This window comes from Chenopodium quinoa, unplaced genomic scaffold (genome assembly GCF_001683475.1).
Source record: "Chenopodium quinoa cultivar QQ74 unplaced genomic scaffold, ASM168347v1, whole genome shotgun sequence".
NCBI classification, from domain to species: domain Eukaryota; kingdom Viridiplantae; phylum Streptophyta; class Magnoliopsida; order Caryophyllales; family Amaranthaceae; genus Chenopodium; species Chenopodium quinoa.
In genome coordinates this window covers 6,002,504-6,016,851 of record NW_018745000.1, presented here as the reverse complement: position 1 = coordinate 6,016,851, position 14,348 = coordinate 6,002,504, and the positions used below count along the sequence as shown (strand labels likewise).

Genomic DNA, 14,348 nt, shown 5'->3' with positions numbered 1-14,348 from the left:
TCAAAGAAAAAAATATTGATCATACAAACTGTTTAATTTGAAATCGCATAGTATACTTATTTCTATATGGCAAAAGAGGACCATAGGAGTTGTAAAAGTTACATCACATGTTAAGAAAATTATCCAGCAAAGTTCGTTTATAAAACCATCTTTAATGGTGAGACTCAACTTTGAGAATTAAAATACAAAATGAGTTGTTTTTCATACCCAATGGTAATACTCAACTCACTTCTCAATTTTACAACTCATGTAATATATAATTGATTTCCAATTATGAGACTCTCTTAAGTATACTAATGTCATTTTCCACTATACCCTACTACATCCAATTAAATAAAAATTTATAAGTTTTTACAAAAACATTAAAATTTAAATCAATGAACCAGTATAAATTTGATAAGGGTTCACTTTTTTTGTCAATTGAGACTAGAGATGGCAATGGGACCCTACCCAAGCCAGACCCTATCGGACCCTACCCTAAAATACGAGCATAGGTATTATTTTCTTAGACCCTATGGGTACAGGTAAGGTATGGGTCTAGGTGGCATCGGGTAGTGTAAGGGTCCGGGTATGATGTTTTCAGATCCAGACCCTACCCACGGACCCTTAATACTCATACCCTGCCCGGACCCGTACATAGACCTGCATAATATATTAACTTAAACAAAATTTCAAAGTCAAATAGAAAAAAATCTTAAGGATATTGATATTTTAGGATGTTAATGATGAAATCAAGTATGATACGAAAGACTATTATAAATAGTAGGCTATTAACTTTCTAGTTGTGCACTTAATTTTTACAAAACTTAATGTATAATGTTCTTATGGATAATAATTATAATTTGTTTATCTATCATTCTAATATTTTTTTTTTATTTAATTGTTTTACGATACGTCAAATTAATCGGTCATGTTCTTATATATTAGTTTATTTGTTTTTTGCACAATACATGCAATCGTACAATGAAGAATAGAGGATTAAATTAAAATTTGGGAAAATAAGGTTAGTAAAGGATCCATATTGGACCCTGGACCCTACCTAGACCTTGTTAGACCCATAAGGTATAGGTAAGGGTCTTAAAATTTTAGACCCTAAGGGGGTGTTTGGTATGTGGGGATTGGGGCTTGGGAATGGGAATTGAGGAGGTGGGAATATATATTTCCTTGTTTGTTTTGTGGGAAGGGGAATTGAAGGTGGGATTGAGAATGAGAATAAAATTGCTCTATTTCCATGATTTTATTACCTAGGGGTAATAGAGATGAAAATTGGGAATAAAGAGGAAAAGATCATTTTGCCATTAATGAAAGCATAAGGATATAACATTAATAAGGGTGTTATTGTAAATTTGCTATTTTATTCCCAATCGAATCCCTTCACAACCCAAACAAGGGATTGTCAATATTTTATTAAATTCCCAACCATAAATTCCAATCGCATCTCCACTCTAATCCCTAAATTTCCATTTCCACTTACCAAACGCCCCGTAAGGATCCGAATAGGGTATGGGTATGGATTGAAAATTCCGAGTACGAGATGGGCACCAATAGACCCGACCCATTGCCATCCTAATTGAGACTCAAAGTTGAGTATCTAAACTTAGCAACTTTTTTTTTCGGGTATCTAAGTTTAGATACCAACTTATTGATATCCCTTACAAAAAATACTCTCTTTTTCCTACAATATAAAAAAAAATTCCAATGAGTCTCACCATTGGAGATGTCTAAGTTGTAATCCTAATTTCAGGAATCCAAATTATATAATCCACTAATTGATGAATTAGAACCAATTATCATATAACTAATATATAAAGCTAAACTTTTAGAAAAATAATAGCGTGGGGATCAAAAGGGTAATTTTATAATATAAAATATAGTTAATGGTGATATATTTAATTGTTAGTAGAAAAGAGAAAGAAAAAAAAAAGAGTAGTGAAAAGGAGAGAGAAATAATAAAAAAATTTGTGAAAGTGGGGTGTGGGGTTGGTAGAAGTGAGAATTAATAAAATAATGGTGGGTCCTTATTAAATACTTCCTCTGTTCCACAATATTACAACAAGGATGAAATTACGCATTCCAAAACACATTTTATATGCTAAATATCTAAAATTATATAAGAGTAAAAATTAAAAAAAAGTTGATATTGTGAAAGTATTTTACGTGATGAATCTAACAAGACCCCACATAACTATATTTTTACTTTACGTATAAATCATAATATATGGTCAAACAAGCGTGATGAATAATGTAAAAGTCTAGTTGTTGCAATATTACTAGAACGGAGGAAGTAAGAAAGTATTGCAAATTGCAATTATTATAAAACGGATATTCCTACCTTATAAAAAGTACTCCCTCTGTTAAATATTATCTGCAACTTTTGCCATTTTTGTTAGATCAGGGTTATGTGCAACTATATGTTTTCTTTCCATTTTTAGTAAACAAAAACCCTTAAAATGACATTTTTACCCTTACTTAAAAATTCTGATTTTCTTAATTTTGCCCTTAACTTAATTTAACCACATTAACCTAAAACTAATCAGATTTCCCTAATTTAATTAATCCTTCCATTCACTCCCAATCGCAACCACCAAAAATTAATGTGATGGTTGATATTCCTTCAGATTCTTCCTGATGAACCTTCATGTTCATCCATTCATCATCTTCTTCGTCTCTTCATCTTCTCCAATTCATCCTTCATAACAATTCCTCTCTCCTCTTCGTCCTTCATCTTCTCTAGTTCCTCTCTCCTCATCATCCTCTTCATCTTCCTCTCTCCTCTTCGTCCTTCATCTTCTCCAATTCATCATCCTCTTCGTCTTCCTCTCTCTTCTTCGTCCTTCACTCTCCAAATCGGGACTTTAAACAGCAGATCTGGATTTTCTGAGTTTTGATTTCATTTTTCGAGTTTTGATTTCGTCTTCCTCTCTCCTCTTCGTCGATTTTCTGAGTTTTGATTTCAATTTTATGGGTTTTGATTTCAATTTTCTGGGTTTTGATTTTCAAGGTTTTGATTTCGAATTTCTGGGTTTTGATTTCGAATTTTATGGGTTTTTATTTTCAAGATTTCGATTTCCGTGGGGGTGGTAGTGGTGGTGGTTTCGTGGGGGTCGTAGTGGTGGTGGTTTCATGGGGGTGGTCTGAGTTAGGGTTGGGTCTTGGTGGCGTGGGTGGTGTGGTGGTCTGGGTTAGAGGTGGGTCTTGGTGGCGTGGGTGGTGGGGTGGTCTGGGTTAGAGGTGGGTCTAGGTGGTGGGGTGGTCTGGGTTAGAGGTGGGTTTGGGTGGTGGGGTGGTCTGGGTTGGAGGTGGGTCTGGGTGGTGGGGTGGTCTGGGTTGGAGGTGGGTCTGGGTGGTGGGTGTTGTTAAAATAAGGTATCTAAAACAATAGCAACAAAATGAACCCGGAAAAATTAGAAAGGAAATTCGGTGTGGCGTGAATAATCACTGCCTTTAAAAACGAATTCCGGTGCAAGCGGGGTGTTCAATTGTATTCACCGGATCGTTCCCTAAGGTTACACACCACTCTCATGCTAAGACACTTTAGAATGAGAGGTGGAGCCTATGTAAACTTATGCCCAAAGAATATGGAATGTATTTAGCTTAGTGTGTTTAACTCTTGTGTTTTTCTCATAAAAGAATAATCAGAAAATTTCTGACTTCAACATATATAAAAGATAAGAAGGGAGATGAAAGATCAAGGAAGTGAAAAGGTTGGAAAAATCAGAAAAGACAAGTGTTTTAATTAACTTAAAACACCTCTTAAGTGAGGGGTTACAAGAAATTGAAGTAGAAAATAATCCAACGAAAATCAAGAAACTCAACAGCCCGAACTCGCGCCTAGTCGGGCGAGCATCACCAAAAGATTGGCTGCTCTCGCGCCCGGTCGAGCGGAGCTCGCCTGGTCGGGCGAGTTTCCTTCAATTTCTACGCTCCCTCTCGCGCCCGGTCAGGCGATGCTCGCTCGGTCGGGCGACGAAACTAAGAAATTTACGGCTCTTTCTCGCGCCCGGTCGGACGGAGCTTCGCTCGGTCGGGCGAGAATCAGCCAAAACATTTGCTGCTCTCGCGCCCGATTGGGCGGGGCTCGCCCGATCGGGCGCCCGGGATAGACTTTTTGGATTACTTTCTTTACACCAACAATCCGCCACTAAAGGAAGGAAGGAAAAAATCAACAAGAAGAGGACAAACAACATATTGGGCATAAGAGGAGTTTAATACATAACACTTAGATATTACATAAGTAATTTGAAATCTTAGTGCTTAGTTAAATGAGGCAATGAGCTACAAGTACAAGGGTGGTTATGACCTTGAAACCCTTAGACTCTTGATCATGGAGTGGACTAACCTTGAAACTCCAAGACTAACTCAAAAATCCTCACAGCACATACATCACTCAAAATTTACATAGACTCCGCGAAGAGATATTCTCTTTTATAGCCAAGCATATTCACCTTAGGTCTAGTGGAGGCTCTAGAAAACCGGCCAGGTTTTCATAGAAGATGGCTAATCTTCACAACCACATAGGTGAGTCCTTAACTGTGCGTCTCAATAGCACAAGGACCCATTAAGAGTTTGATTAACTCAACCTCACAAATCAACCATGCATTACAAATAACATCACCATAGGAACTAAGAAAAAGTAATGCATCACATGGCCTTAAGTCCTATTCCCCTTGATGATTCTTTAACTTGCTTTCTTGCTAACCCTTTCGTCAAAGGATCCACCAAGTTCTTTTCGGACCTTACATAGTCCAATGCAATGACTCCATTTTTGAGAAATTGCCGTACAACTTTATGTCTCATACGCATATGTCTCTTCTTGCCGTTGTAGTTGTTGTTATTGGAAACTCCAATGGCCGCTTGAGAATCACAATGTATAGACACCGGAGAAGAAGACTTCCCTCACAATGGAATGTCGGCTAGGAGACTCCTAAGCCACTCCGCTTCATGACCTGCCAACTCAAGAGCAATGAATTCAGATTCCATGGTGGAGCGAGCTAAACATGGTTGTTTTGAGGACTTCCATGAGATAGCTCCTCCACCCAAAACAAAAACATACCCACTAGTAGAAACTACTTCATCATTATCGGTTACCCAATTAGCATCACAATAGCCTTCTAAAACATTAGGAAAGCGATTAAAATGCAAGCATACCTCCATGGTACCTTTGAGATACCTTAGAAGCCGACGAAGAGCAACCCAATGATCCTCACTTGGATTGTGAGTATATCTACTAAGCCTACTCACCGCATAGGCAATGTCGGGTCGAGTGCAATTCATCAAGAACATGACACTACCAATCACCCTTGCATAGAGCTCTTGAGAAACACAAGAACCTTTGTTCTTAGCTAATTTGACAGTGACATCATAAGGTACCTTGCTAGGAACAACATCAAAAGAATTAAACTTCTTTAATATCTTTTCTACATAATGAGATTGAATCATGGAAAAACCATTATCTGTTTTCTTTAATCGAATTCCAAGAATAACATCGGCCTCTCCCATGTCTTTCATTTCAAACTTAGTAGAAAGCATGGCTTTAGCATCATTCACAATAGCAAGGTTAGTACCAACTACAAGCATATCATCAACATACAAGCAAATTATAACACCAGATGACCCAAACTCTTTAGAGTACAAACAAGAATCTGATGAATTAGCAACATAGCCACAAATCTTAAGAATACTATCAAACTTCTCAAACCACTGCTTAGGAGCTTGCTTAAGGCCATAAAGAGACTTTCTAAGCTTACATACTTTATGCTCTTGTCCTTTCACCACAAACCCTTCCGGTTGAGTCATATAGATTTCTTCATCAAGGTCTCCATTAAGGAAAGTCGTTTTAACATCCATTTGGTGAACCACTAAGTCATGAATTTTCGCAAGGGCTACCAAGGTTCTAATGGTGGCAATCTTAGTCATGGGAGAATAGGTGTCAAAGAAATCTATACCTTCCTTTTGTGTGAAACCTCTAATGACAAGTCTAGCCTTAAACTTATTTATGGTCCCATCTGGTCTAAGTTTCTTCTTGAAAATCCACTTACAACTAATAGGTTTAGAACCCTTAGGCAAGTCACAGAGGTCCCAAGTATGGTTGGACATAATTGAATCAAGTTCACTCTTAATGGCCTCTTTCCAAAAACTTGCATCTACAGACCTCATTGCCTCATCATAAGTTTTAGGGTCTTCCTCCAAGAGAAACAAAGACACAACATGCTCATTCAAACAATTCACATCAAAGTCCTCTACCACAAAAGAAGTCAAAAAATCTGGTCCAAAGGAAGACTCTACTCTAGGTCTCTTACTTCTCCTAGGTATAACTTCTACCACTTTGGTAGAGGAGGAGGGGAGACTAGAACTAGACAAAGAATCAAACAAAGGCACACTCACACCTGACTCACTAGCATGTATATCAACATTGGAAGACAAAGACTTATTCATAGAAAAAATATGCTTAAAAAATACCGCATCTCTAGCTTCACAAATCGATCTATAATTTAAAAGCGTGAATCTATTGGCCGCACTATTATGAGCATATCCAATGAACACACAATCAAAAGTTTTAGACCTGATGGTGAAATTTTTAAAGTCCGGAAAATCCACCTTAGCCAAACACCCCCACACTTTCAAAATTTTAAAATTTGGACTATAGCCCTTCCAAAGTTCATAGGGGGTCTTATCCAATTTTTTATGGGGCACTCTATTGAGATCATAACAAGCGGAAAGAACCGCCTCTTCCCATAAACTATCGAATAAACCGGAACTAAGAAGCATGGCATTCGTAGTCTCTTTTAAAGTTTTATTTTTCCTTTCGGCAATACCATTTGATTGGGGTGAGTAAGGTGGACTTGTTTCATGTATGATGCCATTGGCTTCACAAAAATCTTTTAAAGAATCTTTTCCATATTCACCACCTCTATCGGTCCTAACTCTTTTGATTTTTAAGTCCAATTGATTTTCAACTTCGGCTTTGTACTTTAAAAATGCACTTTCGGCTTCATCTTTTGTTTTTAAGCAAATAAACTTTCGGCTTCATCAACAAAGGTAATATAATAATTTTTCCCACCCCTACTAGTGCAATTTTTAAAGTCCGCTAAATCCGAATGAATCAATTCAAGTAATTTTGTACTTCTTGAGACCACTTGCTTAAACGGTTTCTTAGTATGTTTGGCCTTAACGGACATGAACTTGATTAATTTTTCAATGGATGATAAATTTGGAATTTGTCAAGTTTATCATCCATTGAAAAATTAATCAAGTTCATGTCCTTTAACTTTTTCAAATAAGAAGAATTTAATGTCCCAAAGGATTGTGCCAAACATCCAAAGACTCAACAATATAAGCAAAAGAAGTACTTCCATTCTCATTCATAACATTCAAAACAAACAAGCCATTATTGAGGTAACCTTTCCCAACAAAGTCTCCATTTTTAGACATTACAATCTTGTCGGCCTCAAAGACAAGTTTTAGGCCGGCTTTGTTGAGTAGGGCTCCCGAAACAAGATTTCTCCTAAGAGAAGGAACATACAACACATTATTCAAAAATAAAGTTTTTCCGGAGGTAAGTTTGAGATGGACCTTTCCTTTGCCAAGGACTCTGGCGGTACTACTATTGCCCATGTAGACATGATCGCCGTCAGAGGCATCTTCAAACTCAATCATCAAGGCCTTGTTTGCACAAAAATGCCTCGATGCTCCGGTGTCCAAAATCCACTCAGTTTTGTTCTCCACCAAGTTGGCTTCAACCACTACCGCTACAATGATGTCCTCCTCAACAAGATTGACTTGAGAGGTCGAACCATCTTTCTAATCTCCATGCCTACGGGTGCATTGATAGGCCTTGTGACCAATGACTCCACACACATAGCAAGTCACTTTCGCCTTTTGGATTTTGTTGTTATGAGTGGAATTAACTTTGGACTTGTTGCTCCCTTTCTTCTTGGAGAATTTCTTGTTTTTAAAAACATTTAAAGAAGATTCAACCAGATTAGCCTTAGAAGAATTAAGAGACAGAGTTTCGAACTTATCCTTGAGGCGATTGGCCTCTTCAGTTCTCATGTGGCTAATAAGTTTTTGGAGGGTCATGTCCTTCTTCTTGTGCTTCAAAAGGTTCCGGTAGTCATTCCAAGAAGGAGGGAATTTCTCCAAGAGTACATTGGCTTGAAGAGTCTCACACATCTTCATGCCTTCACCAAGAATCTCGGTCACCAAATTTTCATAGACATGGACTTGAGACATGATCGGCTTCTCATCATCCATCTTAAAAATAATCCACTTTCCCACCACGTACTTCTTTTTACCGGCATCATCCGATCCATATTTCTTCTCCAAGGAATCCCTGAAAGGAATGGTGTCCTTCCAACAAGTGTATTATTCTGATGGAGGGTTCAAAATTATTAAAGAGCTAATTCTTCAGTAAGGTCAAGTGATCGGAATGCCTAGGTGGAGGCCGCTTTCGATCAGTAATATTAAGGTACAATCAATATTACAGCTTAATCTTAATTGAACCCTTCGGGTCGAACCCAATCGAACAACCGATCCGAGACGACGAGGTAATCCGAAGGATTTAATGAGTCGACGGAGTTTTACAAATACAGACTTCGGATATCGAGCCTAGGGCGTCGAGACCGAGCGTCGCAAAATCACAAGCGACAAGTACGAGCATAGCCGTAGCTAGGCTAGGCTAGCTCATCGCAAGCTCAGGCGCACCGTGTGTGTGCTAGCACCATGGTGTGCTAGGCGAGGCATGATGCCTAGGCGCCATCGCAGCCCTAGCATCATGCACTAGGCACACCATCGCTGGCACTAGGTGCTGGCGTGCGTGCGTGCCTAGCATGGCAGCACCATCGCTAGCACCAAGTACTAGCATGGGTGCTTGCCTCGCATCACAACACGCTGGGCGTGTGCGAGTGCCCAGGCACCATCGCAGGCCTAGCACCACGCACAGCACCATCGCAATGCCAAGGGCTTGCGTGCGTGCGTGTGCTTGTGCCTAGGCCTATCGAACCATCGCAGCACGCAGCCTAGGCACCATCGCAGGCATGGCACCACGCACGGCACCATCGCAATGCCAGGGGCTTGCGTGTGTGTACGTGTGTGCTTCGCATCCTCACAGCAGCAGCCTCGCACAGCAGCATGTCAGGCAATGCCCTGTGCGTGTGCGTGTACGAGTGCCAGTGCGTACTGGCTAGCAAGCAGCAGCAGCGATGATGCGTGGGGCTGGTGCGTGTGTGCGTGCGATGGGGATGCTGGGCAGCAAGGGAGTGTTGGCTGGCTGGCACGCTAGCTGGCTGCCAGCCTAGTAGCCCATGTGTCGGTTTTGTGTTTGCTTGTGGGGACCAATCAAGGGGCCTTGGGGTGCAAGGCAAATGGTCCCCCCACCTAGCCTTGGCCATCACTCATTAGCATGTGATTGTGCCACTTGTCGCAATGTGATTAACTTAATTATTTATTTAATTTGGAATTAAATAAATTATTGATTTTACCAACTCTCCCACATTGATGGGAGATTGGAATCAAGGGTATATTTCCCTATAAATACCAAAGGCTTGGGTATTTGGGGAGATACAACCTTGAGTGGAATTAAAAGGCAACTCTTGATTTGAGTAAACCTTGATTCGTAAAACTCATAGTTTTATTTGTCCGGGTCTCGACTAACCTTCGAGACTTAGGACGCTCGGGTCGGGTTCGAGGGTACGATCCCGTTGGAGACCTCGTATTTTCGGGGTTCAAGTAAGAGCTCATTGTTGAGCGAAGCACGCGTCAAAGGTATAATCTTTTATCCTTTCTTGTGTTTAATTATATTTTGCTTGTTAATTGCATTTATTATAGGGGCGGGTCTTGGCAGGTTTCTTTCCGCGTAGTGTGGGTCACTACGAAACCCTACAATCCCATATTATCTTGCTTGACCTGAAATTGACAAACAAATCAAATTGAGTGTTATTCATATGGTTGAAGAGATGGCCACGAACAAGCTTGTTGTCCTTCTCCTTATTTTTCTAAGCTTCCGTTATGGGCGCCGGGATTACCTCAGTAGCGGTCTTGGCAGCTTCCTTCGCATTCTTGAGGGTTTCAATGACATCTTCATTCAACACATAATCAACTTCCAACTGTTCAAAAAAGATTAGCAACTTTTGTGACCACCTCTTATAGTTGTTACCATCAAGCGGTTCCAGCTTAGAGAGGTCGGGAAGAGTCTTGTTCAAAATTCTATTAGTAATAGACATAATTCGTTTTCAAAATTGTTGTTAAAATAAGGTGTCTAAAACAATAGCAATAAAATGAACCCGGAAAAATTAGAAAGGAAATTCGGTGTGGCGTGAATAATCACTGCCTTTGAAAACGAATTCCGGTGCAACCGGGGTGCTCAATTGTATTCACCGGATCGTTCCCTAAGGTTACACACCACTCTCACGCTAAGGAACTTTAGAATGAGAGGTGGAGCCTATGTAAACTTATGCCCAAAGAATATGGAATGTATTTAGCTTAGTATGTTTAACTCTTGTGTTTTTCTCATAAAAGAATAATCAGAAAATTTCTGACTTCAACATATATAGAAGATAAGAAGGGAGATGAAAGATCAGGGAAGAGAAAAGGTTGGAATGAAAAATCAGAAAAGACAAGTGTTTTAATTCCCCCATGCCTTGTTCACCCTAGCTTGCCCGGTCAGACAGGGCAAAGAAGGATGAGCAAAATACGGAGTATGCGTTGCAGCCCTTAAGTGCCCGGTTGGGCATGTCTTGCCCGGTTGGACCGGGCATAGAGGAGTTAGAAGATAGCTAAGAATTTCGAAGGCAACAAGTAATTTGAAGGCCGCTCGCGCGCCCGATCGGGCATGGTCAGCCCGGTGGGACCGGGCACGTGGTGGAAGAAGAACTACGAAGAGGAAGAAGTGTCGTATCCCAACCGCCCGATCAGGCATAGCTCGCTTGGTTGGACCGGGCACTGCTTGCGGAATCTGACTTGCTTATTTTCGTAATTTTATCTTTTTAAGGGTATAAATACCCTTTGTAATCACAATTAGAATATACTTTTATTATGTCCATTAGCATTATTTTTCTCTCTAGAACCCTAGTTACTCTCTTTTATGCAATTTAATTCTTCCATTAGATTTGATTATTTTTCATCAACAATTTGAGTTATTTCAATTGAAGCATCATTGGTATTCATCTATTTCTCTTCTCTTTCAATTATTATTGCTTTTTTATTATGTTCTCCTTATTAAATATTGTTTTAGGTTTTGCTAGTATGTGTGAGTAGATTCATAATCCAGGATCTTGCAAAGCCCGGATATGATTAATGCTTAGATTGAATCTTTAAATTCTCCAATAATATTCCCAATTGACATGCTTAATTGATTGTGTTTATGCCAATGCTAGATTAGGAATAATTAGTATTACTATCATCCCTTTGTTCTTATTGCAACGAAAGTTGAATATTAACGGGATTTGGGTTTTTCAATTAAGGGTTTGAAGGTCATCACGGAAGTAGATGATTGAATGATTAGGAAGTTAAGTATTGTGTTTAATGTCCCATATTTGCTCGATTCCATGGAAATAGGCTTGATAGTTGATTTGGGAAGCCATTGATAACTCGGAAGAGACCTTTGGTATTGATTAGGGAATGCTTTTCCTCTTGTCGATTGTATTGTTATTGGGGGTAGAATTGTTTATGCATTAATTATATTCATGGTAATGCTTGATCTTGGATGCTTTAGTTCATTGATTTATCACCTTCTTTAGATTAATTGAGTCCTTTATTTATTAGTTCTTAGAATTTCATCACCTTTGATTTGTTACTTGCTTATTGATTACTTGAGTCTATTAAATTAGGTGAACCTTAGTCTCTTGGGATTCGATCCTTACTTGCCCGTCTACATAGTAGTGGTCTCGTTAGATTTATTTTTGTTAGGTACGCGACACGCCCATCAAATTTTGGCACTATTGCCAGGGACTAACGGTTTCTTTCTGATTATTTGTGATTGTTTTTGCTAAGCTTTATTCGTTGCTTCGGCTATTGTCTCTTGTGTTTTTTATCTCCTCTTTTTAGTTCTTTGTTGCATGCAAACTCGATGTTCAAGTTTAGACAGCTTAACACCTTTTGACTCTGAAATCGAAGCTACTGCAAGGAGACGAAGAGGTAGAAGAAGGAGACATCAAAATACAAGAAAAATGACCGAAAGAATCAAATCTTTACTGGAGTACGACATTCCTGATACCGCAACCGAGCTCCTATCCAGCATTGTCAGACCATCTATTACCGCTCAGAGCTTTGAATTAAAACCTCAATTCATACAGTTCATCTCCAATGACTCATTTGTAGGCACACCTCATGAATGCCCTGTTAGTCACATAGACAGTTTCTTGAAGAAGTGTGACACCATAAAGCTCAACGGTGTTACTGATGATGCTATCAGACTTCGTTTGTTCCCTTTTTCACTACGGGATAGAGCGAAGGAATGGTTACGAGACAAAGGTATAGGTTCCTTTGATGCATGGGATAAGCTTGCCAAAGCTTTCTTAGTAAGATTTTTAGGACAAAAGAAGACTGCAAGGTTAAGGAACGAGCTAGCTACCTTTCGTCAATCTGATAATGAGTCTTTATATGAGGCATGGAGAAGATTCAAGCGCTTACAGAGACAATTCCCTCATCACGGTGTCCCAGAGTGGATGTTGATCCAAACATTCTACAATGGTCTGACCCATGAGTTTCGCATATACATTGATGTTGCATCCGGGGGTTCTCTCATGACTAAGAGTCCAACTGAAGCCAAAGAGCTAATTGAGAAGATGGTAGCCAATGATAATTATCATCCAAGAGGTCGACATAGTGTGAAGAAGGGAGGTAAATTAGATGTTGATGCTCTAACTCTTTTGACTAGCTCTGTGCAGGCATTGACAAGCAAGTTTGACAGACTCCAAGCCGGAACATCTACTAGCTCACCGAAGACCTATCAGATGTGTAATGTGCAGGGTCACATTGCACCTAATTGCCCCAAAAATTCCAGTGAGATGTCAATTGAGGAGGCCAATGCATTCTACACCTCTAATTCTAAGAGGCCGTATGATCCTCATTCAAACACATACAATGAAGGGTAGAGAAATCATCCAGACTTCTCTTATATAAACACTCAAGCTCAATTGAATTCTCCGTCACCACCACCTAGTTTTCAAGCAAGGGCATCTTTTAATCACCAACCCATGAATCAACAATTACCACCGCAAAATTCAAAATACAATCGTGATTCCATTATGGAGACTTTCACTACTTCCCAACTTCGACAGCAAGAGCTTATGACAAAGCAATTTGAGCTACAAGCAAAGCAAAATGAACACTTTGAAAGCTCGATTCAAATGCTTATTGCTCAAAATAAGAGGATAGAAACTCACCTTTCTCAACTTTCACAACAAGTGAGTCATTTATCAACTCTTCATGATCAAGCAAAAGTCCAAAAGGAACAATGCAATGCAGTTTTCTTGAGAAGAGATGAATTATTTTCGAGGAAAATAGATGAGAAAGTGTGCAGTGTGGAGTCAAGAAAAGATGAAAAGTGTGAGGATGTAAAAAGTCCCAAATATGTTGCTCCACCAGCCTATGAAGAACCGATGTCCTTCTCGCAAAGGTTGTCAAAAGCTGTGCTCGATAAACATTTTGGGAAATATTGCGAGACTCTTAAAAAGGTACATGCTTCCATTCCTTTTTCTGATCTTTTAATTCAAATGCCTCAATTTGCAAAATTTATGAAGGAAATTAAAGATCAACATGATGATAAGGAAGTTAGTAAATGAGAAACGCTCTACTCTTTTACGTGATAGCCTACCACCTAAGCTGCATGATCCTGGTAGTTTTACTATTCCCTGTATGATAAACGAAATATTTTTTGACAGGGTCTTGTGTGATTTAGGTGCTAGTGTAAATTTAATGCCTTATTCATTATATGAAAATTAGGTTTGCAAAAACTTAAACCTTCCCCTATTTCTCTTCAAATGGCTGATAGGACTGCTAGACTCCCTAAAGGTGTGGTTGAGGATGTATTAGTTAAGGTTGGTGAACTTGTTTTTCCTGTTGATTTTGTTGTTATGGATATGAAATAAGACCATAAGATCCCGATTATATTTGGTCGCCCATTCCTTGCCACAAGTCAAGCTCTAATAGATGTTCCTAAAAGACAAGTGACCATTAGGGCCCAGGATAAACAAGTAGTGTTTAAGCTCTTTAATGAACATAATTTTATATTTGATGGTGGTACTTGTTTAAGAATTGATGCTACTAACCCTTTGGTTGATAAGTGTGTATGTGATAGAAATCTTGTGAGAAACGAGGACAATATTCCACCAAATAATGTGTTTAGCTAC

At 39.3% G+C, this 14,348-nt stretch overlaps 2 protein-coding genes across 2 annotated transcripts; both read left to right on the top strand.

The window, feature by feature from the left end:
- The first annotated feature begins 12,164 nt into the window (after positions 1-12,164).
- On the top strand, positions 12,165-13,091 carry LOC110707605. The gene has a single exon (XM_021885632.1). It carries the CDS (start codon positions 12,165-12,167, stop codon positions 13,089-13,091), a length of 927 nt encoding a protein of 308 aa, XP_021741324.1.
- Positions 13,092-13,193: 102 nt separating this feature from the next.
- Positions 13,194-14,087, top strand: LOC110707604. Its single transcript, XM_021885631.1, has 2 exons — positions 13,194-13,773; positions 13,942-14,087. Exons 1-2 carry the CDS (start codon positions 13,194-13,196, stop codon positions 14,085-14,087), a joined length of 726 nt encoding a protein of 241 aa, XP_021741323.1.
- Positions 14,088-14,348: the final 261 nt, after the last annotated feature.